The sequence below is a fragment of the Sylvia atricapilla genome, chromosome 9 (genome assembly GCF_009819655.1).
Source record: "Sylvia atricapilla isolate bSylAtr1 chromosome 9, bSylAtr1.pri, whole genome shotgun sequence".
Classification (NCBI taxonomy): Eukaryota; Metazoa; Chordata; class Aves; order Passeriformes; family Sylviidae; genus Sylvia; species Sylvia atricapilla.
This window is the reverse complement of record NC_089148.1, coordinates 10,803,492-10,828,480: the sequence shown is the minus strand read 5'-3', so window position 1 is coordinate 10,828,480 and position 24,989 is coordinate 10,803,492. Positions and strand designations below refer to the sequence as shown.

Here is a 24,989-nt window from a genome sequence, read left to right as displayed (position 1 = left end):
CCCATTGGCTGCCTCGGCCCGGGCCGCTCCCCATTGGCTGCCTCGGCCCGGGCCGCTCCCCATTGGCTGCCTCCGCCCGGGCCGCTCCCCATTGGCCGGCGGCTCAGCGCGCCCCCGCGCAACGGGAGGGCGCAGCGGCCCCGGCGCGCCCCCGCCCGGTCCCGGTCCCGGCTCCGGTGCCTTCAGCCGCCCCCGAATCACAACCGCGCAGCTTTAACAGCTCACACCCGCTGCGCTCTGCGGCACTACTGAAGCAACAAAAAGAGCGCAGAACGAGGCAGCGGTGGGTTCAAAGGAGCAGCTTTAATGGCATCCCGCAGCGGACGGAGTCTCTGCCAGGGCTGCGTGTGACACGCACAGCACCTGCCTTGGCAGGGGGTTGGACTCGGTGATCTCCAGAGGTCCTTTCTGACCCCAGTAATTCTGCGTGCTTGTGAGACCCCACAGCTCACTAGCTGGGAGCGGGGCGGGGCTCTGTCGAGTCACTCTGAAGAAAGAAGGCTGAGAGCTCGCTCAGCGCCCTGTACCGGTGTGAGATGGAATTCTTCACTGCCTTGGGCATTTCAGCGTAGCTGCAGGGGACAGAAAGCACAAGTGTCAGCAGCAGAGACGCTACAGCACATCCCTCGAGCACTGAGAGCTCCCCCTCTGCCTCCCTGCTTGGCTCAGCAGGGCCAAGTAGTGACACAACCCCTGATCCAGGGGTTTCCCATCACCCACCGTGTTCTGATCCAGGAGGACATTTCTCCTTGATGCCCTTCCTCACAAGCAAGTTCCTCCAGACACCCTTGGCCAAGGTTTGTCTTACATAGAGAGCTGTAGTTAAAACACCACTTACGTCTGGTTGTAGCCATCCGGCTGAAAGCAGGGATCCCAGCCAAAATCCCGAGGGCCTCTAGGCTCCACTATCACTCCCTGCCATGAGAAAACACAAAAAAGCCCCTTAAAGACTGCACTTCCCTTGCAGTTACATTTCAAACACAGAGACACGCAGCCATAGCTCACACTGCAGCCACCACGGGCTCTGCAGGGCACTGTCCCCCTCCCCAGCTCCTCCCCAGGATGTGACCAAAATTAGCAGCTCAAAACTCACCCTGCCCTATGTTCACAGTGCTTTGACCTCTCCAAGTAACAGAGCTAAGAACTGTCCCTGAATACAGCCCTGTCAGAGGGAGACGGGGGGGCTGAGGAATGCAGAGTTCAGTAAGCACCACTGAACAAAGGGCCGCACCCTCAGCACACACCTCCCACCAGCTGCGCTCTCCCCAAGCCTGTTCCCAGCATTCAGTGACCCAGAGGCCACCAAAACTGTCCTCAGCAGAGGCAGTGGAGCTCCCAGCAGAGCCCTCCTCCCCCAGCACAGCACCTACATGGGTCTGGCCCTTGAAGAGCCTCACTGGCTCCTCCGGATTCCCGCTGCTGAAGGCGAAGGTGCAGAGCGCGTAGGCAGACTTGTCCTCAAAGCCAGCCAGCAGCTTGTACAGGCCTGAGGGACACAGAAGGGACCTGGGGTTACTGCTGCTCCCTGGCGCTGCAGCACACACACCCAGGCACGGAGGGATGGAGTGTTCCACATTCCCAAACACCACAGGAAGTGACAAAGCTCAGGCACCAGGATGTTCTTGGCAGGATCTGTGCTGTGACTGAAGCCAGAGCCTCAGATGTCATCTCACAGTGTGAGCTCCAGAGCCCTGCTATGAATTTGGGAGAGGAAGGAACCCAGCATATGTCTACGCAGCACCAAGGAGGACTAAAGCCCCTGGTGCTGGAACATGATTAATGCTCATGTTAATGAGACCAGCACAGGATTTGCAGTCATACTCTGAACTGTGGGATCAAGGCATAGCAGGGGAAGGGAGCATGAGTGGAGAGGGGCTTGCCCTGAAGACACAGGGAGCAGGAGGTCTTGCAGGTCTTACACTAAGGACAAACAAGATGCTCCCACAAGCCCTGCCACTAGCTTACAGAGGCAGGACTCTGGGAATCCAGGGATGAAATTACTGAAAAAAACAACATCCCACAAAGGAGGGCACAGAACAGGCTCGAGGAACCTGTTGGTTCCCCCAGCATGGACAGGGAGACACTTCAGGGGCAAAGGAATGGGTTACACACAGAGCTATAACATGAGGGCAGTACCTTCTGGCTTGAGTTTCTCCAGGAACCATTTTCTGAAAAGGAAGGAAAGAGAGAAGATCAATTTTTGCTATTATCTCTCAGAAACAGGCATCCTTGTGACATTGGTGCTTACATTTTCACAGGCCTATAAACCCCTCTCAATGTGCTGTTATTTTTACTGTTATTTTTGCTGTTATTATTACTCATTCGGGACTATTTACCAGGAAGTACAGACGTATCTCTGAAGCTGAAGGGGACCAGTGAAAACAGCAGTGGGGTATTTAATTTACTGCATCCTAGGGTCCGTATAAATACGTAATAACTTTGTTATCTTATGGATTAAAGCTGTCCCTATGAGACACTCATGCCAGAGTCCTGCTGAAAGGCTTGGTGCCTCTATTGCACAGAGCCTGCTCTTTGGACAGGTTCCCAAGCTGCCAGAACAGGCACCACAGATTGGAAACCAGAGCCAACAACCCAGGTCTGTCTCTCCATTCCTGCTCCGTGACTTACAGCAGGGCTCAAGGAGTTCAGCCCAGCCCCTGGGGTGCAGATTGAAGAGCAGGGTACAGAGCAGCACTCACCTCCCTGACCCCACTGCTCGTGGAATGTGGAGCCCACACTGCCAGCCTGTGCTCCTAATCCCGGCACATGAAAGGAGAAACAGCTTCCTCCTACTTACATGTAGGGTCCTGGAAGGCCCCCCAGGGCATTGAAGCACAAGCAGGTGTCTTCTACTATAACAGGTCCCTGAACCTACAGTGACAGCCCAAGAGAAAGAGAACATCAGACCTACAAGAAGGCACTGTCTTCAAGCTCATTCCCTTGCTTTATCCCATCCTCATGTTTCCACTTGACCTCAAAAGCAACACACACCAGACAGACACGATCAAACCCAAACCCTCTCCACGCAGGCCAGAGCAGCTGAAGAACAGCAGGAAAGGTTTCATATGGAGGAAAAGGAGCAGAGATGAACACTCCCTGCCATCCTGGAGGACAAGGAGAGGGAAAGACTGTGTTCCAGAGGCATGCCTGCATTTTTCTCCAGTCTCAGCCCTCACTTAGTTCTTTCAAGACATCCATCTCAGAGACAGCTCTGGAATGTTCAGCAGACATAAAACTCTTTGTCCTGCCACCACCGGGACTGGACTGAAGGAGCTTCTGTGACCTCCTGCTGCTGGAGGGACACAGCATCAACCAGAACAGCCAGGCGACGGGAGAGCAGCAAGGCCAGGTCGGGCCAGTTTGAATGCTTCAATGTCCCTGTCTGGGGTCCCTCCACACCCATCCCGCCGGGAAAGAGGAAACAGCGAGTGACCTGCCGGGCAGCTTCGCGGCACTTCTGCACCGAGATCTCGTCTGGCTCCCCCTGGTACTCGGGCACTGCGGACACAGGGATGGAGCGGTGCTGAGGACACGGCCGGGACTGGACGGTACGAGTCGCCGCATCCCGCCACGCCCTGCCAACAACTTACGGTCGATTTTCTTCGCCACCAGCGTGTAGGGAGAGGAGTCCCCGAGGATCTGCGTGACCTGCGCAGGGAGAAGGGAGTGAAAATGGAGGGAAGGAAGGACAGATGCAAACCCTGTCGCCAGGCCCCGCTCCCGCCGCCCTCACCTCCTCCAGTTTCTTGGCGTTGCCCGTCACGAACACGACGCTCCGCCGCACCGGCGCCGCCATGCTGCCCGCCCGCACCGCCCCTGCGCGCCCGGGCGCCAATCAGCGCCCGCGCCGCCGCCGCTCCCCGAGGGGCTCGACCAATGGGGAGCGCGCCCGCCCCGCAGCGCCCAGCCAATGGGGGGCACATCCGCCCGCGCCAGAGAGGCGGGAACTGCCGGCCCGCGGCGGGCGCGCGGAGGGCGGGGTCGGTCGTCATGGCAACCCGCTCCCCTCACGGCTCCGGCCCTTGTTTACGGCCCCGGCCTCTGGAGCCCGCGCTGTTTTTCCTGAAGTAGAATCAGATGTAGTTGGGGAAGCGGGAAGGGGAATGTGTTCCAAGCTCCGCTGTTGTTCAGCCTCCGGCCTCTGGCGCGTCTCTGCGCTTTCTGTCATCAGGTTTCCTGTGTCGGAGCGATCAAGTTCCGTCCTTGTTGGTTTGCTGCTGGTGGCGCCTCCCAGCCACAGCTGTCCCTTGGGAACGTCTGTGCTCAGGACAGCCCCAGCACCGAGTGACTAGAACCTAGAACTCATCAACACCCAATTCTAGCACCTCAGGGCAGTGCCCTCATGGCTTGGGTTGTGGAAGCTTTCCCTGCCCCGCATCTCAGGTAAATGCAGGAGCGGCTGGTGGCTATAGCAAAACCTCCAGGCCTCGAGTCAAGACTTCTGTCGCTGGGGCCGCTGTGGAGCCCTGCAGACTGTGGGGAGCAGGGCCCTGGGAAGGAGCAGCAGCAGAGTCCCAGCTCTCCCACTGTGTCCCCAGGCCCCTCCTCATTGCCAGACCCTGCCAAAGCTCCTGCTTTGCAAGGGGACTCCTCGGGAGGCACTTCTTTCCCCGGGGCTGCCCAGCTGCCGCAGCCAGGAGGCCTCTCCGCACCTGTGTCACATCCCTGCAGCCCCCCTTCCCTCAGGCATGGGGACGCGGGGTCACACCACAACAGCCTCACAACAGCAATCCCGGCAGGAGGAATGCGCTGCTTTCGCCAGAAGATGCCATTCCCTGTGCAAAAGAAACCACGAGGAAAACAGCAGCTAATGGTCTGTCCTCTGCACAATGCAGGAATGGGTAAAACAGACCCAAAGCTTGGGTTGAGGGAGTTGTTTTTGTTGTAGAATCTCCTTCATAACATCTAAGTGAAAATCAATCCCCAAGCATGCAGACAGTGCTGGAAACAACACCCCTTTCTGCTGACTGCAGATCTCTCTGCCACCAGTCCAGGGTGGGCCAGCACAGGCTGCAATATGAAACCACAATACCAAAGGAGTAAGTGGAGGACTGCTCTGTACCTGTACTACCCCAAGAGCAGATAGACATTTCTAATGGTCTTTCCAGCCTTGTGTGTGGGAGGGGAATATCTATAAAACTTGCTTAGCAAATTCTATTCCTGTGATGTTTCTGAGCAGGATTCCTGTGGCACCAAAGTCCTGCTGTGGGTGGCAGCAGCAGCAGCAAAGGCAAGGCTGGGCTGAAGGAGAAAGGCAGAGGCACTGGCAGGGCTCTGCAGCAGCAGGAGTGAATTAACTCACTTTGCAGTTGGCAGGACATGGTGCCAAACAGCTCAGCGAGATCTGCAGCCCCCCTGGAGACAGACACAATCCCTCTGCATCCATCTTCGTGATCCCTTGCAGGCAGAGAGTAGCCAAAGGCACAGGCAGGATGACTTTTGTCCCTTCCACTGAGTGTGTGATGTTAAAAACAGCCTATACTTCAGGAGGAAAACCCCAGCTTGCCTTCCTGATTCCTGCCTGGAGAGATCAGGTCTCGCAGAGGGGGAAAGCCCTGTTCATATTCCAGCTGGGCAAGGGAGCTTGTAGTCACATCCAATCCTCCAGCCTGCTGTGCTCACTCCTAATCCCCTTCTCTGCATGGGGCAGCCCTCAGGTGGAAACTGTGCAACGTCCTGGGGCAGGGCAGAAGAGAAGTTGGGACATGGCACTGGAAATTCTCTGAGGCACCATTTCCCCTCTCCAGAATTATCTCAAACACGTGCTTAGCAAGACAACACTTCTCTCATCAGGAAAGACCAAAAGGAGAACCAGAGGAGCTTGGCTCAGTTAAAGTGCCAGGCTCAGGGCTGGAAAGGAGAAGGCTCCCCAAGATAAAGGGCTGACAGAAATGCCACCAGCACTTGAGACCAAGGCTGGAAACAGCCAAAGCACCACAATCCCACCCAGGGATAGAGGAGCTCAGTTCCTGTTCATTCCAGCACAGGGGTCCCTACAGCTCCCCAGTGCCCATGTCTGGGAATAATCCCCACCCCACTGGATCACAAGGAAGCAAAATCCCCTGCCATTCAGGACACAGTCACCACATCATGGTGAAGGGCTCTGAATATGAACTGGGCTTGTTCACTGTGGATGGGTGTCAGGAGAATTGTTCTCCAGTTGTGTCTTTATATAATAATGCTGATTGCTGGGTTTTACACACATTTCTTACTTTTGGTTAAGAACGCACAAACAGGGACTCCCAGCCTCAGAGAGCCCTGAATATCCTCCAAAACCTTATGAAGACATGCAAAAACTCCACATGTACAGTCAAAAATAGGTTTACTGGAATGTTTTTAGTCACAGCTGTAAGCAGCAATACTGAAAACACTGAGCTTGTGCATTCCCATGGCAGGACCAGAAAATCTTCTGGATTGTAAAACCTAATTTCACTTTTTCTCTCTTTTTGTTCTTTTTTCTTTTTTGAACAAGAGAAAAACAACACCCTTACAGTTGTCCTCCAAAGAATCAGTTCCCTATAATATATTGGTATATTTCCTTTTAGACTTCTATCCCCTCCTTTTCTCTGATTCAAAGACAGAGCCCCCTCTGCCTTCCAAAGCAGGCAGCAGGGAGCTGCTCAAACCATATTATTATTATTATTATTATAGTTATTAATATTACAACTCAACCATATATACAGATAGACCATAGGGGCAAGTAGCCAGCTCCAAACCAGAGACCCAGAATTCTACAAAACGAGCAGTTTGGGATCTGAATCTTGTGTTATATATAAAAAAAAAACAAAGTCTGACAGCAGGAACAGGTACTTGACTGGAAAAGGGTTGTTTGGTAGTTCTTAAAACACTCCCTCAGAACTGGCTGCTTGCCACCACCTCCTGCTTCCAGGAGAAAAAACAGCTTCCAAGCTATATACAGATATCTCACTTAAATTACACAGCAGTTTGGTTATCCCAGAGGCAGCTCCAGCGAAGCCTCCAGCTGCCCTGTCAGGAACGGTACTTCAGGACTATGGGGACTGCAAAACACAAAGAAAGAAGCTCTCACCACACACCATCCCTGCCAGGGAGTCCCCCATTTTTGCAGTGACAAACACGCAGCAGCTGTGAGCAGAAGTGTGTTCCCAGCCCCAAGCTGAAGCAATCTGCTGTCTGCACACATGCTAGACAACATATCCTGCTACCTTCATCTCCTTCCAGCTTCCCAAAACTAAACCAGATGGGATTTTCCATCAGTCTCTCTCTCAACCCTGCTGCCAGCTTTGCCTCTCTCACTGCAGGCTGTGTGTTAGAAGGACAACAGGCCACAGGGGCTTTGCTGAAGGAACAAGAACAGTTACAGAGCTGCCCCTGGACACTTCAGTGGGAGGAAAACCCTCAAGAGCCAGTGACACAGAAGAGCTGCACTGCCATGCTGGGCTGCCTGGATCCCTGGAACATGTCATTCTGCAGGCAGAGGGATCAGTTATTCCTGCCTGAAAGAAACTTGCTATGGTCAATATGAGCTGTTTGGTAGGAAAAGCAGTGACATCTCTGCTCTGAGGAGCTCCAGGAAAGGCAGAGAGCATGGGAAGGGACCAATGGCAAAGTCACAACAGCTACTTGATGGAAATAAGGCAGCACATCAACTTTGGGGAAGAGCATTTGTTCACAGCAGACTCATTGCAAGGTGCCTGTTACACCTAGAGATGTTTCTGGAAAACACTGTTCTAGCCTGAAACTTTTGACATACTCCCACGCAGCTTGGGACTAGTCAGTGCCAGCCATGGGTCAGTACAACGCTGGCAGGGCACTGATGGCTCTCTTTGCTCACAGTCAGCAAGACCTGCTCCTCTGCGTGCACCCTTCAGCCTTGCAGGAGAGGAGCACAGAATGCTCAGCAGGCTCCCCTTATGGTGACTTAAGGCAGAGTGGAGCCCATGGAGTGACTCAGGTGCTGTCCCTCAGGGACAACAGCACCACGATGTCACTCACAGCCTGGAGTGCCACCAAAATGCCCATGGCCGGCACAGCTGGGGTCGTGTGGAGCTACTCACCGATGATCACGAGCAGGAGAATGACCACCACCATTGCTATGATCGCCTTCATCTGCAAGAGGAGCACACAGACACCTTACACAGGCAGCTGCTTCCACCTGAAAGGAGGCCTTTGCCTCCCAGCATGTTTTCAGATAGGAAGCAGAGCTTCTGCACCTCCTCCCAAGGACAGGCAGGTCATCACCCTTCCACAACCCCAGCCTTGCCTGTTCCTGCCTCTTGCTCACCTTACAGTCTCGCCACCACATCTGTCTCCGGAGATGCTTGGCTCTTTTGCTGAAAGCTGCTGCATTGTCTGATAAACTGTCTGTTAAAGGAAAGAAGAGAGTCAGTTCAGTGGTGCACACACTGCCAGAACACCCACTCACCTGTTCTAACCCCAGGGAATTCTATGCAACAGAAGACCCGACCACAGCATGATTCACCAAAGCCACAGCAGGGTCAATGTGACGCCCTTCACCAGAGCACACAGACAAGTCCCACTGTGCTCCCTCTGTACTGGCTGCTCTCTGAGGCCAGCAACTTGTTTTGCGAGCCAGTGGACAGTGCCAGAAGACAGACCAATCTATCTTTGCCTGAAGGATCAACTACATCCCAGCACCCAGACATCTCCAAACAAATGACTCTGCACAAAGCAGCAGGTAAAGGTGGAGAGAGAGTCAGCAGAAAGTCAGATCTACAGCCCAAGGCTCAGGAAGGACAGAAATGTAAGCCCAGGTCTGACATTAGGCACTTTGAGAACTGCCCCAGGTTAACCTGGCCCAGCAGAGCTGTGTTTGACATCACACCTGATTTATCCTGCAGGTCGTCCAGCCGCTCGCCCCTTTCGATCACCTTGGTGATGTTCTCCTGCATGACATCGATGACTTCATCCACCTGGTTCTGGACACTGGCGCAGGGCAAAGGCAGCATGAGAGGCTGAAGGGAGCACCAGAGCTGCCCAGCCTGGCGGGATCTGAGAGCTCACCCATAAAAATGAAAGGGCACAACAGTGGAAAGAGGCTGATGGGATGCAGAGAAAGGCAGAGGCATGGCATTGCATGGGGTGATCTCCAGCAAGCCCAGGAAGGGCAAGGGAACACAAGGGGCTCAGAGAGAGCACTGGAAAGTCAGCACAAGTAGGAACACCTTTAACACACAAATGCAGTAGGAAAAGGCACTGACTGCTGTTGGTGGGCACCTCTGCTACAGAAGAGCTCACAAAGGGGAAAGAAGGAGTATAAAAAATGTACCTTATTTTTCTATATTTCACAGAACTCCACATCACACCTTTGCTCAATAACTCGAGGTGAAATTAAATCAGTTCCCTCCTCCAGGAACCGAGTTGCTAAATTAAACCCACTCTGCCAGAGGCATCAAGAAGATAGCAAAGAAATGGTTGACATGAACTAAACCAAGTTATAATTCATCTTCTCACAGGTTACACAACTCTGTGGGTAGCCTTCAGTGAACAGAAGCCTAAATCACACCCGTAGGGTTATTAAAAATGCATTTATTCACTCCAGAAAAAAAAAAGAACCTACACTGGCAAGAGAGGAAAATTTTCCTAGTGGAAAAGTACTGCTCCATTCTGCTTTGTATTTTGGAGCTAATACACATTTATTTTCCTGGAGATAGAAATGAGGATTTTCTTGAGGCCCTGGGGATAACAATACATTGTTTGAGACATACCGTTCCCAGAAAGGCAAAGGCAACAGCAGGATCTTGAAGGCAACAAAACAGAAACAGCTCCAAAGAGAAACAGCGTATCCTCCCCCACAGCCCACAGAACTGGGACCAAGACAGACTCAAGGCCAGTCAATGGGGCACTGCAGAACCAGAAACAGGGCTCTGTCCTCCTCACCATGCATCTAATTAATTAATTCCAGACACAGGTTCACACCGACCTACTTCTTCTACCAGCTACATGCCTCTCACCAAGCAGACACCTGTGCTGATGAGGAGCAGCTGCAACCAGCAGTAGTGGTCACATCACTTGCTCACATTTACTTACTGTTCCAGGTGAGAATAGTCATTGAAAGACATTTTTCTCCCCAGAAAGCTCTAGAAAGAGTTCCACATCTCTAAATAAAAAGAGTTTCCCATCTTAGCCTTTCAGATCGAGCTCTCCAGCACCACTGCACTGTGGCTTCCAGAGCTACAAGAGCCAGGCACCTCCTCTGAAACCAATTTCTGAGTCAACTGCTGTGATAAGGCACATGCTGGACTCCAGCAGCACATGTAAAAAATGGCTTTATTTAGGACAACGTAAGAAAGGAACCTGCCTTCTCTGCTCTGTGGGAGCAGCATCTCTCTGAACCCACCTACAACATGCAGTGGCAGCTCCCACCTTCCACGCTGACAGGAACTGCCTGCCAGGAGCTCCTTATCTGCAGGGGAAGGGCACAGATAACCCCCAAAGACCTCTCAGCAGGAACTGCCCCGTGCCCAGGAGCCTGCTTTGATCCAGTTTGTTTTACAAAGCCCCAAGTGAGTGGCAGAGCTGCTGCAGGTGGCAAAGCTCAGAAGGTGGCACTGGGGATGTGCCCAGGGGACACAGGGCAGTGCCCTGCGGAGCCAAGTGTGCTCCCCACACAGGACACCCAGCCCCATCCCTGGGGCACGTCCTGCAGGGCCTTTCCCTGCCTTGGCACAGCATGTCCCAGCAGTGCAGCTACAGCTTGGGCCAAGAGGAAAAGCACCAACAGCTGCTACCCCTCATGAGCCAACTTGGCAAAACCTCTAAGCCTCCAGCATCGGCTTCACACGCAGAAGTCTACATTTGCAGCATGTAAATGTTTCTAAAATCATTTTCTGGCTTGAAAATAGAGAGATTTCCTCCCACAACAGATTTGTAACCAAGTTATCCCAGTACAACTAACAAGTGGAGCACACAAGATTACAGTGCAACTAGGAACTTGCAGAGCAATTCAACAGCACCTTTATCCCTACCAGCGGAGGTCAGAGCCTTGAGGGGTGCTGCTGCAGTCCTGGGACACCCCAAAGTGTTGGAGGCAAAACAGGCTGGTAACTTCAAGCTGCTGTGGTGGTTTAGCATTTAAGGGAGAGCTCTGGGGCACAAACCCTTACTGCCCAAGCTCCTTCTCAGCATCCTGTCTCTTCTCACTTGAGCTGCTGGCAAAATGCTAAGGGCCCTTGTTACCTGCCCAAACCCTGGGCAAGCTGTCAGCTGTCCCAAGGAGAACAAAACATTTCACAGATGGAGAATGGAGGCACAAAGAAATCAAGGCTTATCAACTCCCACAAATGTTAGTGTTGCCTCCCATAGAAAACAGATGCATTTGGGTAGCATGGTTTGTCATCTGGGGAAAAAAGCCCAACAAAACAACAAAAAACAAGAAGGATGAGGCCAAGCCAGGGAAATTCAGATCTCCACACAGCACCTTAACCAGACCTTAAGCCAGCCCTTTCTTTCTGCTCTCTTCCACCCTTCACTGCTGTCTCTCCAGGAGGGGGCTGAAAAATGCTAAGCCTATGTATTAGCCCAGCAGCTTCAGAATGAATTCAAAAATTCCCACTAGTTTGGCATGCCACAGGTAGGGAAGTCAAGTCACATCAAGAAGAAAATACTTTCTTGTTTTATTTTGCAAGGGGGAAAGAATCCTCTAATACAAAGTGTATTTCCTGTTGGGGAGCTATGGGCTTTTGACACATATGCTTCGTGTGCTTTACTCCTATCAGATTTCCAAGAGAAACAAAGTGGAATAAATACCTGCCAGGAAAAGGAGCAAGACAAAAACATGAAATATGTCTCCCACGACCTTCTTTCTTACTGATTACCGCAAGTCTGATGCTTTTAACAAGGACAGCAAGCAACACCATCAAAGCAACAAGATCCAGTGGCACTCAGTCTGCTTTAGATTCTTCTTTTCTTGTGCACTGCTGTTCCAGAGTGGAGGAATAAGCCTTTCCATTTTGGCCACATTTGGTTAGGTACTGAAAACCTGCCTCGGCTGGTCAAGGTGCTGGGCTAACAACAGTGCTGCATTCTCCAGACACTGTCAACAGCCTGTGCACACACCATGGGATGTGCTGCCCAAGGCTGCTCCTTGTCTCCAAGCTGACTGTTTGCAGCCAGCATGACACACTCCAGTTTTCCACCCCAGTGATATTAATAGTGTGTATTTTGGTGCAAATTACACCCAAACACCCCTGGCTGTGGCAGCCACCCAGGGAAGAGGGAACAGGAGGGAGAGCCAAGGCAGATGGAGGGCACAGAGGCAGGAGGCCAGCACTGCACAGCACTCCCCAGCTCTCTGCAGAGAGCCCTGCTGTTCCCAACAACGGGCTAACAGTGCTGAACCATGCCACAGAGCCCTGGATTGACGCTGCTTAGTCTCAGCTGGGAGGAAAACAGCAGTCTATGCCTCCCTGAAGCCTTTCAGTCATTGAAAGGATAATATCCAAAAATGATACCTGTCAACATGGTCTTGGTATCACCTTCAGATGAAAGCCTGGACTGTGGTTGGGGCTCACTGCAATGGGCCCTGGGAAGCTGCAGTCAGCTCCTGCCTCAGGAGTTCAAACCATTCCCCAAACCTTCCCCCTGCTCAGGGCCTGCAGCCAGCCAGAGCCACTGGGGCTGGGAATGCTGACCCCTCAAAGCAGCATAATGAGGGATTCACAGAGACCAAGAGGCTCCTGGGGAACCCCAGCACTGTGCTGAGCCTCAGCAGCAGCATGAACAAGAACCCAATGGCACAGTTCCCTGAAAGCACAAACATCAGCAGTAAAGTGAGTCAAGCAGTACAGAAAAGGGGCTGATCTTAACAGAATTTTTGAAAAGATGGTCTGTGATGAAAAACTCCTTTTCCAAATAAAAGAAATCCAGCTGGAAGATGAACATCCCAGCTTCCCTTCAAAAGGCTCTTGTGCACACATTCAGCACTTCTTCCAAGGCCTCAAAGCAAAGGCAGAGAAAGGAGATCAGCTTTCCTTTACCTGTTCTTTGTACCTTTGGGGAAAAGGATAAAAGCACTTTAAAAGCTGCATTTCAGCTCCAGCCCACCCTGGGGATGGGAGGCCTCAAAGGGAGCCAGAGGGACCCCATGTGGCCTCTCCACTAGCAGAAGAGAGTCCACCCCAACCAAGCAGCTTCCAGACACACCAGGACAAAGCTCAGCTTGAGGGAGACTGACACTCCCTCCTGTCACTGTTGCTGACTGTAACTCACCTCTTTCCCCTACAAGGTTTGCAGTGTTCTCCACAGCTGAGCCGGCCTTGAGGGTCTCTGCTGCCAAACTCGAGCCTGTCCTAAGCCATCCCCCTTTCCTGCCAAGGATAACTAGGAAAACTTTCCAGTCTTGCCCCTCACGTTTAACATGTTCCACACCTTTGCTCCCATAATACCATCACTTTTTCCTCTACCCAATTCCTTTTTACGCCCATCTTCACACCTCGTTTCTCCAGCCCAGTACTGCCATGGCCTCTCTAGCTTTGCCCAGCTATGTCTCAGCTCTCCAAATGCTCAAATTCCTCCTCAAAATATCCTTTCCTTACAGTTTTTCAGCAGCCACCCAACCCTTTCTTTATTGAAACAAAGGAAACTGACTCACTATGAGACCAGGCATTGATCCCTACAGCACAAGGGCTGAACTGATCAGAAGCTTCATAGTGATCTCCATGACAAGAAGGGATGATTGCATGGTGTAAGTGCTTATTAAACAAAGCAGTCAACGCTGATGAGAGTAGAAAATAAATTCTGTTTTGTAACAGATGCTCTAGATGCTCCAGTGATGTAGCCCCTTGACAGCTCCAGGGACATACTCCATGCCACATCCATCATATCCAGGCAGTCTTTAGCAATGGGCAAGCCTCATGTGTGAGTCATTAGTCACATCACTCCTATGGACCCACCAGCTCCTGACTAAATGCTTCTTTCACTTTTCTTCCTTTTCAGAGGTGCAGTGCCCTCCTGTACCTAAGCCATTGCTCCCTTCTGCCAGGCCGAGACAGTGGGAAGAGAAGAGCTCCTGTTTTCTCCCACCAACAGGGAACACAGCAGACACTGTAGGTGCTGTCCAGCAAAGGAGGATGAAGGGATAGACACTACCTCACCTCTTCCTTTCTGTGGAGATGAAATCCCACTCATAAACCCAGTTCTCAATTTTCTCATTCATTCCAGATCATGCCCTAGAAGGGAGGCTCTATCCACACTGACTTACTCCAAAGAGCAGTTCCTCTCTACCAACAGCATCCTCACACTCTGGAGGGAACAGAGATGCCCTGAAAACTCAGGGTGCAGCCACCTGCCCTCTGCCTCTTGTGCAACTCAAGTGCCCTTCACTCTTGCTCGAGATAACATGGCAAGCACAGCCTGATGCTGCTGGTGGCAATGAGTCATCCCAGAGCTGTGCTGGCTTCCTCCTGGCATGGAAAAGATCCCTAACCAAGAGCCACACACAGGCTGCAAACACGACCCAGTCTGAACAGTGCCCAGGCAGCAGTGTCCACACAGATCTCTGTCCTGGCTCCACAGAGATCAGCAAAGGAAACAGGGCAACACAGACCAGGGACTGTGAGTATCCCCACGCTTCTGACTGAGTACCATCACCACATCCTTCACAGGAAAAATGACCTGAACAAGCATCATCCAGGAAATGACTCGATGGGAGAAGGATCCAGAGGGTTCACTCCTTCCTTCTTGCCCCACTCCTCCTCCAGCTTTAATGGTTTCCTGTTTTCCAGCTGCTTTGAGCCCAGTGAGTCACTGCTCATCTCTAGGTCACCTATATCAGGTTTTTATCTGGAGAAGAAGATGCCAGAGGAGCAGATGCTGCCCAAAACCCATGGTCCTGGTGTGTTCCTGACCATTTTCTGGAAACGCTAAGGAGTATGTTACAGGGTGAGGTAAAAAAACCTCAAGAATTAAAAAATAGTGCTAGGAAAGGTTAAAATTCAGGGGTAACCCTGTAGAGAAAGAGCCTCACAAAACCATGGAACAGGCAACCACCAGAACACAGCAAGGGCTTCAGAAACTCCAGTAAGCTACTGCGATGTAATCTTATCCCTTTGCCTCTGTCAACACACAATTTCTTGACAGGTTGCATCAAAACTGAGATTTCCTTTAGCTGTGGACACATGGGGTAAGACAGGACAGTTAGAAGAACACAGGCACAAGGAACATTCATATGATGAGCTACACAGAAATACTCTGACAAGACAGCAGCAGGAGCTCACAGTGCCAGAATAAATTATTATCTCTGTGACACTAAGGAACAACAACTTACTGCCTGATCTTGTCATTCCTGGGTCCAAACCTGGGTCCAGAAGGCCCCCTCCTGCAGGCAGAAAAGAGCAATCAGGACAGAAGGTACAATGAAAACATGTTTTCAAACCAGACCCAAAAGATACAGAGGAGAGAACCAATGCCTTATGCAAGAAGGATTGTTTTCATACCTCCCAGCAGTCCCTCCCATGTCTTAGGATACGTGGGACATCTCACTCTTACAAAAGGTCACTCTTATTAATTCATGCTCCAGGCCAAGGCTCTGGAAGAACATCCCAAAGGAATGAAAGGTTTTCATTCCCAAGCCCCCAGTCTCAGAGCTGCAGGCAGGTATGACACTGCATCCCAACTCACAAGAAAAAGTCTTCCTCTTCATCTGAGTCTTCCTCCAACAGGTTCCTCTGCAAACACAGAAAAACCATCTCATCAATAAGCAATCACCACCTCACACACACATTCCCAGCTCTTAGGATGCAATCAGCATCCCCTGATTGCAGGAAGGCCCTCCCTGCTCAAGGGATAATCCCCAGCCCTGCACTCAAAATTATCGGAGTCACCCACAACCACCCTGGGCTGTTCCCACTCAGGAAATCAGATCCACTCTGGATTTGGAGGACGTGGTTTCTCCACCATCTGATGGCAGAGGTGTAAGAGGGATGACCCAAAGGGAACACACTGGCTTCCTTGGGCTGGAGGGCAGAGTGGTCTGGCAGCTCCTCTGCTTCACCCCAAAGGGCTCCTCAGGACTCCCCTTTGCCAATCCACTACACTGCAAGAGAGGATCCAAAACCTGATTTTTGATAGCAACCCTGCAATCCCACTGAAGCCTGAATGTTCAGGACAAAAACATTTCTGCTTAGGGTCAAAGACAATCAAGAGGGGGAAGTAACACACTAAAGGTGTGGGCCCAGGGACCCAACAGACAGATCTTGGATACCATCAGCTGCTGCTTTCCCATCTCTAGATCTGGGCTCCCACCTGCAAGTCTGATGTTGAAGCTCACCTACATTTCCATCCTGTCACATTTGCTCAATCAACTCAAACAAACCTGCAACACCATTGCAATAGTTCCAGCCACCGGTTCTCTCAAGGGAGGAGCAATCTGCTCTTGGCAGCACGGGCTCCTGGTCTCCCTGACAGCTGTCGGGAGCTGCAGCAGCATTTCTGACCACAGCCTAAAGTGAGATTTAGCACAGCCTGACCCCAGCAGGTTAAATCCACTTTGTCCAAACCTGGCAACTGCCGGGACCCGTATTCAAAGTCTGAAATGTGAGGGGACTGTGGTGCCAGGAGAAAAAATCAGCTGTAAAGCACAGGGTGACTTCACTCAAGTCCTTCAGCCAACGTGGTCAGCCCAGCCAGGCCGTGTCCCTGCCAGGCCCTGCGGAAGGGCAGGAGGCCGGAGCACACCGGCATCTCCTGGCCATGGACGCAGACTGAAGGAGCCGCAACAGGTTCCCCGAAGAGCCGCACCGAGGCTCACCGAGACACACACGGCCCGGGGCTGCCGCTGGGACAGCCCCTCACTGACCGAACGGCGCTGTCACCGCGCTCCGGGCTGCTGGGCCCCGCGGCTGAAGGCTGCGGCAGCACGAGGGCAAGGCACCCCTGCGGAGGGCACCGAGCCCGGCAGCCCACGCTCGGCCCCCGCCCGCTGCGCCCCGCAGGAGAGCCACTCACCCGCTCGCTCTTCACCGAGCCCGTCACCTCGTCATCGTTCAGGTGCCGCTTGAATTTGGGAGGCATGGCCGGTCCCTGCCGCGGGGCTCCGTGCCTGGCGGGGAGAAGCCTGGAGGGGAGAGCAGGGAGCGCCCGGCAGGCCCAGGACGGGACCCGCCGCGCCCGCGCTCACCGGGCCGGGCCGGGCCGGGCCGGCGGGAAATGGCCGGTGCCGGAGAGCCCCCGTCACATCGACCGCGCGGCGCTCCGCCCGCCGCGCCGAGCGCCGAGCTACCGATGGCGGGCGGGCCGGGGGCGGAGACACGGACGGGGAAGTGGGCGGGGCCGCTGGGAGGCGGGGCGGGGCCGCTGGGAGGCGGGGCGGGGCCGCTGGGAGGCGGGGCGGGGCCGCTGGGAGGCGGGGCGGGGCCGCTGGGAGGCGGGGCGGGGCCGCTGGGAGGCGGGGCGGGGCCGCTGGGAGGCGGGGCGGGGCCGCTGGGAGGCGGGGCGGGGCCGCTGGGAGGCGGGGCGGGGCCGCTGGGAGGCGGGGCGGGGCCGCTCGGAGGCGGGGCGGGGCCGCTCGGAGGCGGGGCGGGGCCGCTCGGAGGCGGGGCGGGGCCGCTCGGAGGCGGGGCGGGGCCGGCGGGCTCCGGTCAGGCCCCGGCCCCGATCGGCCCCGGGGGGTTCGGCCCCGGGCCCGCCCGGCCTCTGGTGTCAGCCCTGGCACATGGCCTCGGCCAACGGCCCTGGGGAGGCGGCGGGGCAGCGCCGGTGCCCCCCTAGGCGTCCAGAAGGTTCCGGCTCGCCCGCCCCTCGCCGTCCCGACCCTCTTCGTCTATAAATGCGGGCGCCGGTGGCCAGCGCGCTCAGAGGGGCGGCGCCGGGGCCATGCTGGGGGTCTGGTTGCTGCTTTGGGGTTCCGTGGCCCTGGGCGGCCGGGCGGACATCGCCTTCCTCCGCCGCGCCCATGACAGCTCGGGGCACTGCACCTACTCCTTCACGGTGGCCAGCCCCGTGGAGGCCGCCTGCCCCGAGGCTGCCGGCGGCGTGCCCGAGCTGCGCGCCGAGCTGGCCGCCCTCGCCGCCCGCCTGAGTCGGCTGGAGAGCCGGGAGCGAGGCGTGGGGGGCTCGGGGCCGCGGGGAGCCGAGCCGGGGGGCGCACGGGACCCCCAGCAAGTGGCCGCGGCCGCCCGTCTGGAGGCTGCGTACGGCGAGCTGCTGCGGGCCAAGTCCCAGCTGGAGGAGGAGAAGGGGCGGCTGGAGCGGGAGAAAGAGGAGCTGGGCCGGCGGCTGGAGAGCAGCGCCCAGGAGATCTCCCGGCTGCGGGCCGCCCGCTGCCCGCCCGGCAGAGAGGGCCCCGGCCGGGACACGCTGCGCGCCCCAGCCAAGGGTAAGTGCCGGGGCCGGGACCCGTGTGCGTCCCTGCCGCCAGCTCCTCCGCCCTGGCCGAGTCCCCGTGCGGCCCCCGGGCTGTGCACCCACTGCTGCCCCCCACTCCTGGGGACCCTGGTGGGCTCAGCCCTGCTCGGAGGTAGCAGCCCATTGCCCAAAACCTCCCTCCCCACCCCGCTTCAGCCCATCGCCTGCCCCGCAGCAGAGCGGGGCTGGAGGGTACCGTGCTAACCTGGGTATTGGGAGTTTCCCCCAAAGAGAATGGTCGCAGATGTGCCCGCTGCGCTGGGAGGGGGCACTGAGCTCCGGCCCGAGGCACCGGCATTTCGGGGGCAGCAGCCCGGCACGGAGCCCCCCGAGGGCGGCAGGAGCAGGCAGGCGGTGAGGAGGGCTGGCTCAGCCCCGCTCACGCTGTGCCTGGCCCCGCTGCAGCGCCGCGCTGGGAGCCGCAGCCGCTCAGCTACCAGGAGCTGCAGTCGGAGAGGAGCGAGGTTCCCGTGTCCCGGCTGCTGGAGGAGACGGCGCTCGGCCGCCCGGGCAAGGAGGACTCAGGTACGGGCACGCCGGGCCGGCCCCACGTCCCGCTGCTGCCGGGGGGCTGGCGGTGAGCCCTCCGTGTCCCGTCCTGTCCCCGAGCAGGCTGCGGCCAGCTGGTGTGGGTGGGAGAGCCCGTGGTGTTCGGCCGGGCGGACTCCATCGCGGGCAAGTACGGCGTGTGGATGAAGGACCCCGAGCCCGTGCCGCCCTTCACGCGGGACAACACCTGGCGTGTGGACACCGTGGGCACCGAGGTGCGCCAGCTCTTCCAGTACGAGGAGGCCGAGCAGCTGGCCCGGGGCTACCCCGCCAAGGTGCACATCCTGCCGAGGCCCCTGGAGAGCACGGGGGCCGTCGTCTACCGCGGCGGGCTCTTCTTCCAGCCCCGCCGCTCCCGCTCCGTGGCCCGCTACGACCTGCGGGGAGAGACCATCACGGCCGAGAAGGAGATCCCCGGCGCCGGCTACCACGGGCAGTACCCCTACTCGTGGGGGGGCTACACCGACATCGACCTGGCGGTGGATGAGACGGGGCTCTGGGTCATCTACAGCACCGACAAGGCCCGGGGAGCCATCGTCCTCTCCAAGCTGGATCCCGAGACGCTGGAGATCCGTCGGACCTGGGAGACCAACATCCGCAAGCGGGGGGTGGCCAACTCCTTCCTCATCTGCGGCACCCTCTACACCGTCAGCAGCTACTCGGCGCCCAACGCCACCATCAACTTCGCCTACGACACGGCCACGGGCACCAGCCGGGCCCTCGGCATCCCCTTCGAGAACCGCTTCCGCTACCTCAGCATGCTGGACTACAACCCTGCCGAGCGGCGGCTCTTCGCCTGGGACAGCTTCAACATGGTCACCTACCCCGTCCGCCTGTCCCGGGCGTGAGCCGAGGCTGGCCGTGCGCCGGCTCAGCCCCCGGGACCCTCGTGCTTCCCTCCCCGTTTCCCCGGCACGGCCGGGAGCGCCGCCTCTCACGGCCCGGGTGGTGCTGGGGCCGCAGCCGCCCAGCCGCAGCCCGTTGTGCTCAAGTGCAGGAGAGAGAGAGAAAGCGCTGCTCCGGAGCCTGGCACAGCCAGGGAAATGCCTCTGACCGCCTCGGTGAGTTTCAGGGTCACAGCAGCACCCAGCCTGGCCACCCCGAATTTGGAGCAGGGAGGGCTCACACATGGTGAGGGCTGGGCAGAACAGGTGGTAGAAGGGCTGTGCGGGAGGATCTTGCCTTAAAATAAACGTTTATCCCTAGTTGTGAGCAGCGATCCCCTCTGTGGGGTCAGGGTTTGTTGTTTCCAGGCTCCAGCCCTGCAGAGCTCTCATGCAGAGATCCCACAAACTCCAGTGGCATCCCACACTCCAGTGCCCAGGGGCATTCTGGAGCTCAGCCACCTCCAAAAATGTTCGAGTAGGCTCAAAAGCAGCAGAAAATGCAGGCACACATTGCACAACCCTTGTTTTATTGAAGGGGAAAAAAAAAAGCAGCCGAGAGAGCAGGGTTGAGGAGTGCTGGCAGAGCATCCTGCAGCCGGGTGGCCTCAGTACCCAGCCACGTGCTTCAGCTTTCCCGGCCATTCCGGGCCAGCAGCTCTCCCCACACCTGTCCAAACCACGCTGGTTTATCTATTTGTTCTAAAAAGCTTGCAGGAGGAGGCTTCTTTCCCCCTCTGGCATTTGGGGCAGCAGCAACCACATTCCCCAGGGGCTGGGGGTCGTGGCCCAATAAACACTGCCCAGCACCACTGCTGCCTCACACCTCATCTTTCCAAGCCTGTTTGCCAAGGAGTGTGGTGGGCTGGGGCCCCTCTTGATGCACCTGCAGGCTGAAGGTGCTGGTGGGGGGAGCTGTAAAGCCTTGAACAGGAAAATGCTGTGTTTTGGAAGGCAGCTTCTGACAGCAATACACCAGGTGTTGGAGCAGTGGAAAAGGACAGAGAACATGGTGGGGCACTTGTGATGATCACCTGCCACTACAGGGATTTTCAGTGAGATGCTTCACCCCACTGTCGCCCTCCTGACACTAACACTTGTCTGAAGTGCAGCTTCAGAAGTGTGTACTGGCATTGCACAATGAAGGATTTGCTTTATCCATCATCCCCACGCTTTATTTTGGAAAAGACGTGATGGTTGTGAAAAGTGAGATGACACGTGTAAGGCTATGTTTGGTAAGCTGCAGGGTGGGCAGCAGATGGGAGCCCAGCACAAAGAGGCTGAAAGATCCATTCCTGCTCCCAGGCAGGCCCAGAGCCAGGCCGGGAATCTTCCCCGGAGCCAGGGCCAGTGACGGCGTCCCCTGGGGCCGTGCTGTGCCCAGGGTGTCCCCTCGGGCAGTTCTGTGCCCAGGGTGTCCCCCCGGGGCAGTGCTGTGCCCAGGGTGTCCCCCCGGGCCGTGCTGTGCCCAGGGTGTCCCCTCGGGCCGTGCTGTGCCCAGGGTGTCCCCTCGGGCAGTTCTGTGCCCAGGGTGTCCCCCGGGGCAGTGCTGTGCTCAGGGTGTCCCCTCGGGCAGTTCTGTACCCAGGGTGTCTCCCGGGGCAGTGCTGTGCCCAGGGTGTCCCCTCGGGCAGTTCTGTACCCAGGGTGTCTCCCGGGGCAGTGCTGTGCTCAGGGTGTCCCCTCGGGCAGTTCTGTGCCCAGGGTGTCCCCCCGGGGCAGTGCTGTGCCCAGGGTGTCCCCCCGGGCCGTGCTGTGCCCAGGGTGTCCCCTCGGGCCGTGCTGTGCCCAGGGTGTCCCCTCGGGCAGTTCTGTGCCCAGGGTGTCTCCCGGGGCAGTGCTGTGCCCAGGGTGTCCCCTCGGGCAGTTCTGTACCCAGGGTGTCTCCCGGGGCAGTGCTGTGCCCAGGGTGTCCCCTCGGGCAGTTCTGTGCCCAGGGTGTCCCCTCGGGCAGTGCTGTGCCCAGGGTGTCCCCCCGGGCCGTGCTGTGCCCAGGGTGTCCCCTCGGGCCGTGCTGTGCCCAGGGTGTCCCCTCGGGCAGTTCTGTGCCCAGGGTGTCCCCCGGGGCAGTGCTGTGCTCAGGGTGTCCCCTCGGGCAGTTCTGTACCCAGGGTGTCTCCCGGGGCAGTGCTGTGCCCAGGGTGTCCCCTCGGGCAGTTCTGTACCCAGGGTGTCTCCCGGGGCAGTGCTGTGCTCAGGGTGTCCCCCCGGGCAGTGCTGTGCCCAGGGTGTCCCCCGGGGCAGTGCTGTGCTCAGGGTGTCCCCTCGGGCAGTTCTGTACCCAGGGTGTCCCCCCGGGCCGTGCTGTGCCCAGGGTGTCCCCCCGGGCCGTGCTGTGCCCAGGGTGTCCCCTCGGGCAGTTCTGTGCCCAGGGTGTCCCCTCGGGCAGTTCTGTGCCCAGGGTGTCCCCCGGGGCAGTGCTGTGCCCAGGGTGTCCCCCCGGGCCGTGCTGTGCCCAGGGTGTCCCCTCGGGCAGTTCTGTGCCCAGGGTGTCCCCCGGGGCAGTGCTGTGCCCAGGGTGTCCCCCCGGGCCGTGCTGTGCCCAGGGTGTCCCCCCGGGCCGTGCTGTGCCCAGGGTGTCCCCCCGGGGCAGTTCTGTGCCCAGGGTGTCCCCTGGGGCAGTTCTGTGCCCAGGGTGTCCCCCCGGGCAGTGCTGTGCCCAGGGTGTCCCCCCGGGCCGTGCTGTGCCCAGGGTGTCTCCCCGGGCCATGCTGTGCCCAGGGTGTCCCCCCGGGCCGTGCTGTGCCCAGGGTGTGCAGCAAGGCTGAGCCCAGTGTGGCAGGAGCGCGACACCGCTGTCCCTGTCACACACGGAGCCGAGGAGCCCCGGGGCCGGCTGAGGGCAGGGCAGAGCCGAGCAGGCAGAGCCAGCAATGCCACCAAGGACGGCAGAAAAGCATTTGTGGCCCAAACCAGGAGCGGAGGTGAGGCTGCAGCCCCCCTTCGCCCCGCAGCTCCCCGCGGGGTGACGGAAGGCTGGGTTTGTGCCCAGCCCCGGGGAGCAGCAGCACCTCGGGGAGCGCAGACACCGAGGGCAGACGGCTCCCGCCCCTCCCGCGCCGGGCCCTTTCCAGGCCGGGAAGTCCATCTCTTAATTGACTGAGAAAATAAAGGAGGACAAGCCAATGTACACAGGATTTCCAGAAAGCTGGGCTGGAGCTGAACAGCGCTGAATACACTGCTTTACTTAACAGGCTTTGGGAAAACAAGCCCTCCCTGCCCACATCCCAGCAAGAAGCCAGCCTGAGCCCAGGGGGGTTGCTGGATCTGGCCCCAATCACATTTAACCCCCCCTCTGGGTCTTGTCCTGGAGAAAAGTTACGACCTTTTCACAGGTTCAGTATTATTAAGGCAAAAGAAATTGAATGCCCCAAACAAAATTACTCCCTAATTTCTGGGAGGTTCAGCACAATTATTTCTGATGACCAGAGTCCTAGAAAAGAGATTACACACCAAATCCCACTCAAATTAAAAAAAAAAAAAAAAAAAAAAAAGGCAAGAGCTACTCCAGTGTAAATAGCCAGAAGCAAGTTATCTGATTAAATGTCATAAAAATATTCAACCAACCGGGGTCAATGACTGAAAAGCTCCACCTGGCCTCAAAGGCAGCTGCTGTGGTTTGGGGTTTTGGAAAGGCACACATCAAACCCATGTTATTTGGAGGCACAAAATGCCCCAGCATTTACTTTTAATTAAACTCCTGCAGAAATACTCTCCTTGTTCTGCTCTGAGCACAAGAGTCCAAAGCCTGGTACATTCCCACAGCCGACTGTGGGAAATTCCTCCGACTTCGCAATGGCTTTATTACTACAGAATCTAACATTAATCCTTTCAGCACCATTTCCTTAAAAATAGAACAGTCTGGTGAATGAGTTCCCATTTTCAGAGTGTCCTTTTAAGATGAAACCAGCTGAAGACAACCTCAAAGCAGGGAAGCATCACCACAACTCAGATACTTTTATAGCACATTTCTAGGTGGAAGCAGTGCCCACATTCACTCAGTGCCCCATGCCCACCCTCCTTTCCAAGCATTTACTGCAGCTGTGTTCCTACAGATCCTTGTGAAAAGGTGATTTAGCCTGAGTGTTACCTGCTCAGAGCTTCCTTCTGCCCACGGCTGCATTTGTGGGTCCCAGCACCTTTGATTTACTCCATATTGCTGCAGTTTTACCCTGAACAAAACCAGCCTGGGCAGGAAAGGTCTCCAGCTCCTCTGGTGGCCCCAAGCTGCTGCTTCCCAGCCCAGCGCTGGCAGCGGCACCTCTGACCACAGGTCAGCCCGCCCAGCTCCGGGTGGTGTTTGCAGAGCCACCCCAACACCCCTGGCTGCATCCCCCCTTTCCCCAGAGGAGCAGAGCCAGCCAGCACCTTCTCCCCAGGCAGGAATGGCTCCGCAGAGACCAAGACAACAAAGGTTTCTGGTGTTTGTGGGCAGCAAGTTTCCCTCTGGTGGCCACCTGAGCGTGTCCCACCTGTCCCACAGCCCAGGGCAGGGGCAGGGAAGGCTCAGCCAGTGCTCCTGAACTTGTGCCTTTCCCCGGTGCTGCAGATGCCTTGAGAGGCTGCCTGGAACAGAGGCCAGACAGAGTTAAAGGAATAAAGTAGGGATTTATTGAAAGGCCTTCAAAGGATACACCTTGGGCAGTACAAGAGCCCAGCCATGGCTACACCCAAGATGGACCAGGGCTCACGACTTTTCCCACTTCTGTAAGTTTTGGTCCATTTCCATCTTGGGGTTAATTGTCCAATGACAGCTTCAGGTTCTGCAGTCCCATCCTCCCAGACTGCTCTCCTCAGTTCACTGCTGGTTGTACTTTTTGGGCTTGAAGCTGCCACGGTGTCCTTGGTTCTGGGGCTGGAAAAGGATTGTTTTGTCTGACTGAGCTGTGAGGAGAACTTGCTAACACTTTATATGAAGTTCAGAGTTACACACTAATGCAGTACAGAATCTGGAAAACACGAAAGCTAACTGAAGGCATCACTGTCACTCACTGGGCTGATGAGACAACCAGCATCATCCCAGCTCCTGTCTGGAGCAACCCTCAGCTCCACCAGCTGGAGATGGAATTCCCAACAAACCGTGCCCCCCCACCAGGCTCCTTCTGGGGAGAGGAGTGGCCACAAAGGAGCTTCTGGGAGCATTTTCCTTCAGGAGCCTTTCCCTTGGAGCTCTGCTGGCCTCCTGCAGCAATCACGAGAGCAGCAGCCAGAGGC

The 24,989-nt window shown here is 56.4% G+C and overlaps 3 protein-coding genes across 3 annotated transcripts; 1 reads left to right on the top strand and 2 right to left on the bottom strand.

Moving 5' to 3' along the window:
• Window positions 1-284: 284 nt before the first annotated feature.
• On the bottom strand, window positions 285-4,618 carry ITPA (inosine triphosphatase). Its single transcript, XM_066324813.1, has 8 exons — window positions 3,734-4,618; window positions 3,591-3,648; window positions 3,434-3,498; window positions 2,798-2,871; window positions 2,137-2,168; window positions 1,371-1,486; window positions 839-915; window positions 285-572 (listed from the first exon to the last, which is right to left on the bottom strand). Exons 1-8 carry the CDS (start codon window positions 3,794-3,796, stop codon window positions 452-454), a joined length of 606 nt encoding a protein of 201 aa, XP_066180910.1. The 5' UTR covers window positions 3,797-4,618; the 3' UTR covers window positions 285-451.
• Window positions 4,619-6,305: 1,687 nt separating this feature from the next.
• Window positions 6,306-17,234, bottom strand: VAMP4 (vesicle associated membrane protein 4). Its single transcript, XM_066324811.1, has 7 exons — window positions 16,945-17,234; window positions 15,619-15,665; window positions 15,266-15,316; window positions 8,825-8,925; window positions 8,264-8,343; window positions 8,037-8,088; window positions 6,306-7,019 (listed from the first exon to the last, which is right to left on the bottom strand). The coding sequence occupies exons 1-7, from the start codon at window positions 17,008-17,010 to the stop codon at window positions 6,991-6,993; spliced, it is 426 nt and encodes a 141-aa protein (XP_066180908.1). The 5' UTR covers window positions 17,011-17,234; the 3' UTR covers window positions 6,306-6,990.
• A 405-nt stretch (window positions 17,235-17,639) lies between these two features.
• On the top strand, window positions 17,640-19,925 carry MYOC (myocilin). The gene is made up of 3 exons (XM_066324810.1): window positions 17,640-18,313; window positions 18,748-18,867; window positions 18,955-19,925. Exons 1-3 carry the CDS (start codon window positions 17,812-17,814, stop codon window positions 19,737-19,739), a joined length of 1,407 nt encoding a protein of 468 aa, XP_066180907.1. The 5' UTR covers window positions 17,640-17,811; the 3' UTR covers window positions 19,740-19,925.
• The last annotated feature ends 5,064 nt before the right edge of the window (window positions 19,926-24,989 follow it).

Excerpts from the sequence above, each read along its gene's own strand:
- VAMP4 (XM_066324811.1), bottom strand. The coding sequence starts at position 17,010 with ATGCCTCCCAAATTCAAGCGGCACCTGAACGATGACGAGGTGACGGGC. Across the intron at positions 8,926-15,265 it reads AGGAATGACAAGATCAGGCA|TGTCCAGAACCAGGTGGATG; the intron begins GTAAGTTGTTGT and ends GCCCTGCGCCAG. Across the intron at positions 8,344-8,824 it reads CGACCTGCAGGATAAATCAG|ACAGTTTATCAGACAATGCA; the intron begins GTGTGATGTCAA and ends TTCCTTTAACAG.
- MYOC (XM_066324810.1), top strand. The coding sequence starts at position 17,812 with ATGCTGGGGGTCTGGTTGCTGCTTTGGGGTTCCGTGGCCCTGGGCGGC. Across the intron at positions 18,314-18,747 it reads GCTGCGCGCCCCAGCCAAGG|CGCCGCGCTGGGAGCCGCAG; the intron begins GTAAGTGCCGGG and ends GCCCCGCTGCAG. Across the intron at positions 18,868-18,954 it reads CCCGGGCAAGGAGGACTCAG|GCTGCGGCCAGCTGGTGTGG; the intron begins GTACGGGCACGC and ends GTCCCCGAGCAG.
- ITPA (XM_066324813.1), bottom strand. The coding sequence starts at position 3,796 with ATGGCGGCGCCGGTGCGGCGGAGCGTCGTGTTCGTGACGGGCAACGCC. Across the intron at positions 3,499-3,590 it reads GGTGGCGAAGAAAATCGACC|TGCCCGAGTACCAGGGGGAG; the intron begins GTAAGTTGTTGG and ends CTGTGTCCGCAG. Across the intron at positions 2,169-2,797 it reads GGCCTTCCAGGACCCTACAT|AAAATGGTTCCTGGAGAAAC; the intron begins GTAAGTAGGAGG and ends CTTCCTTTTCAG.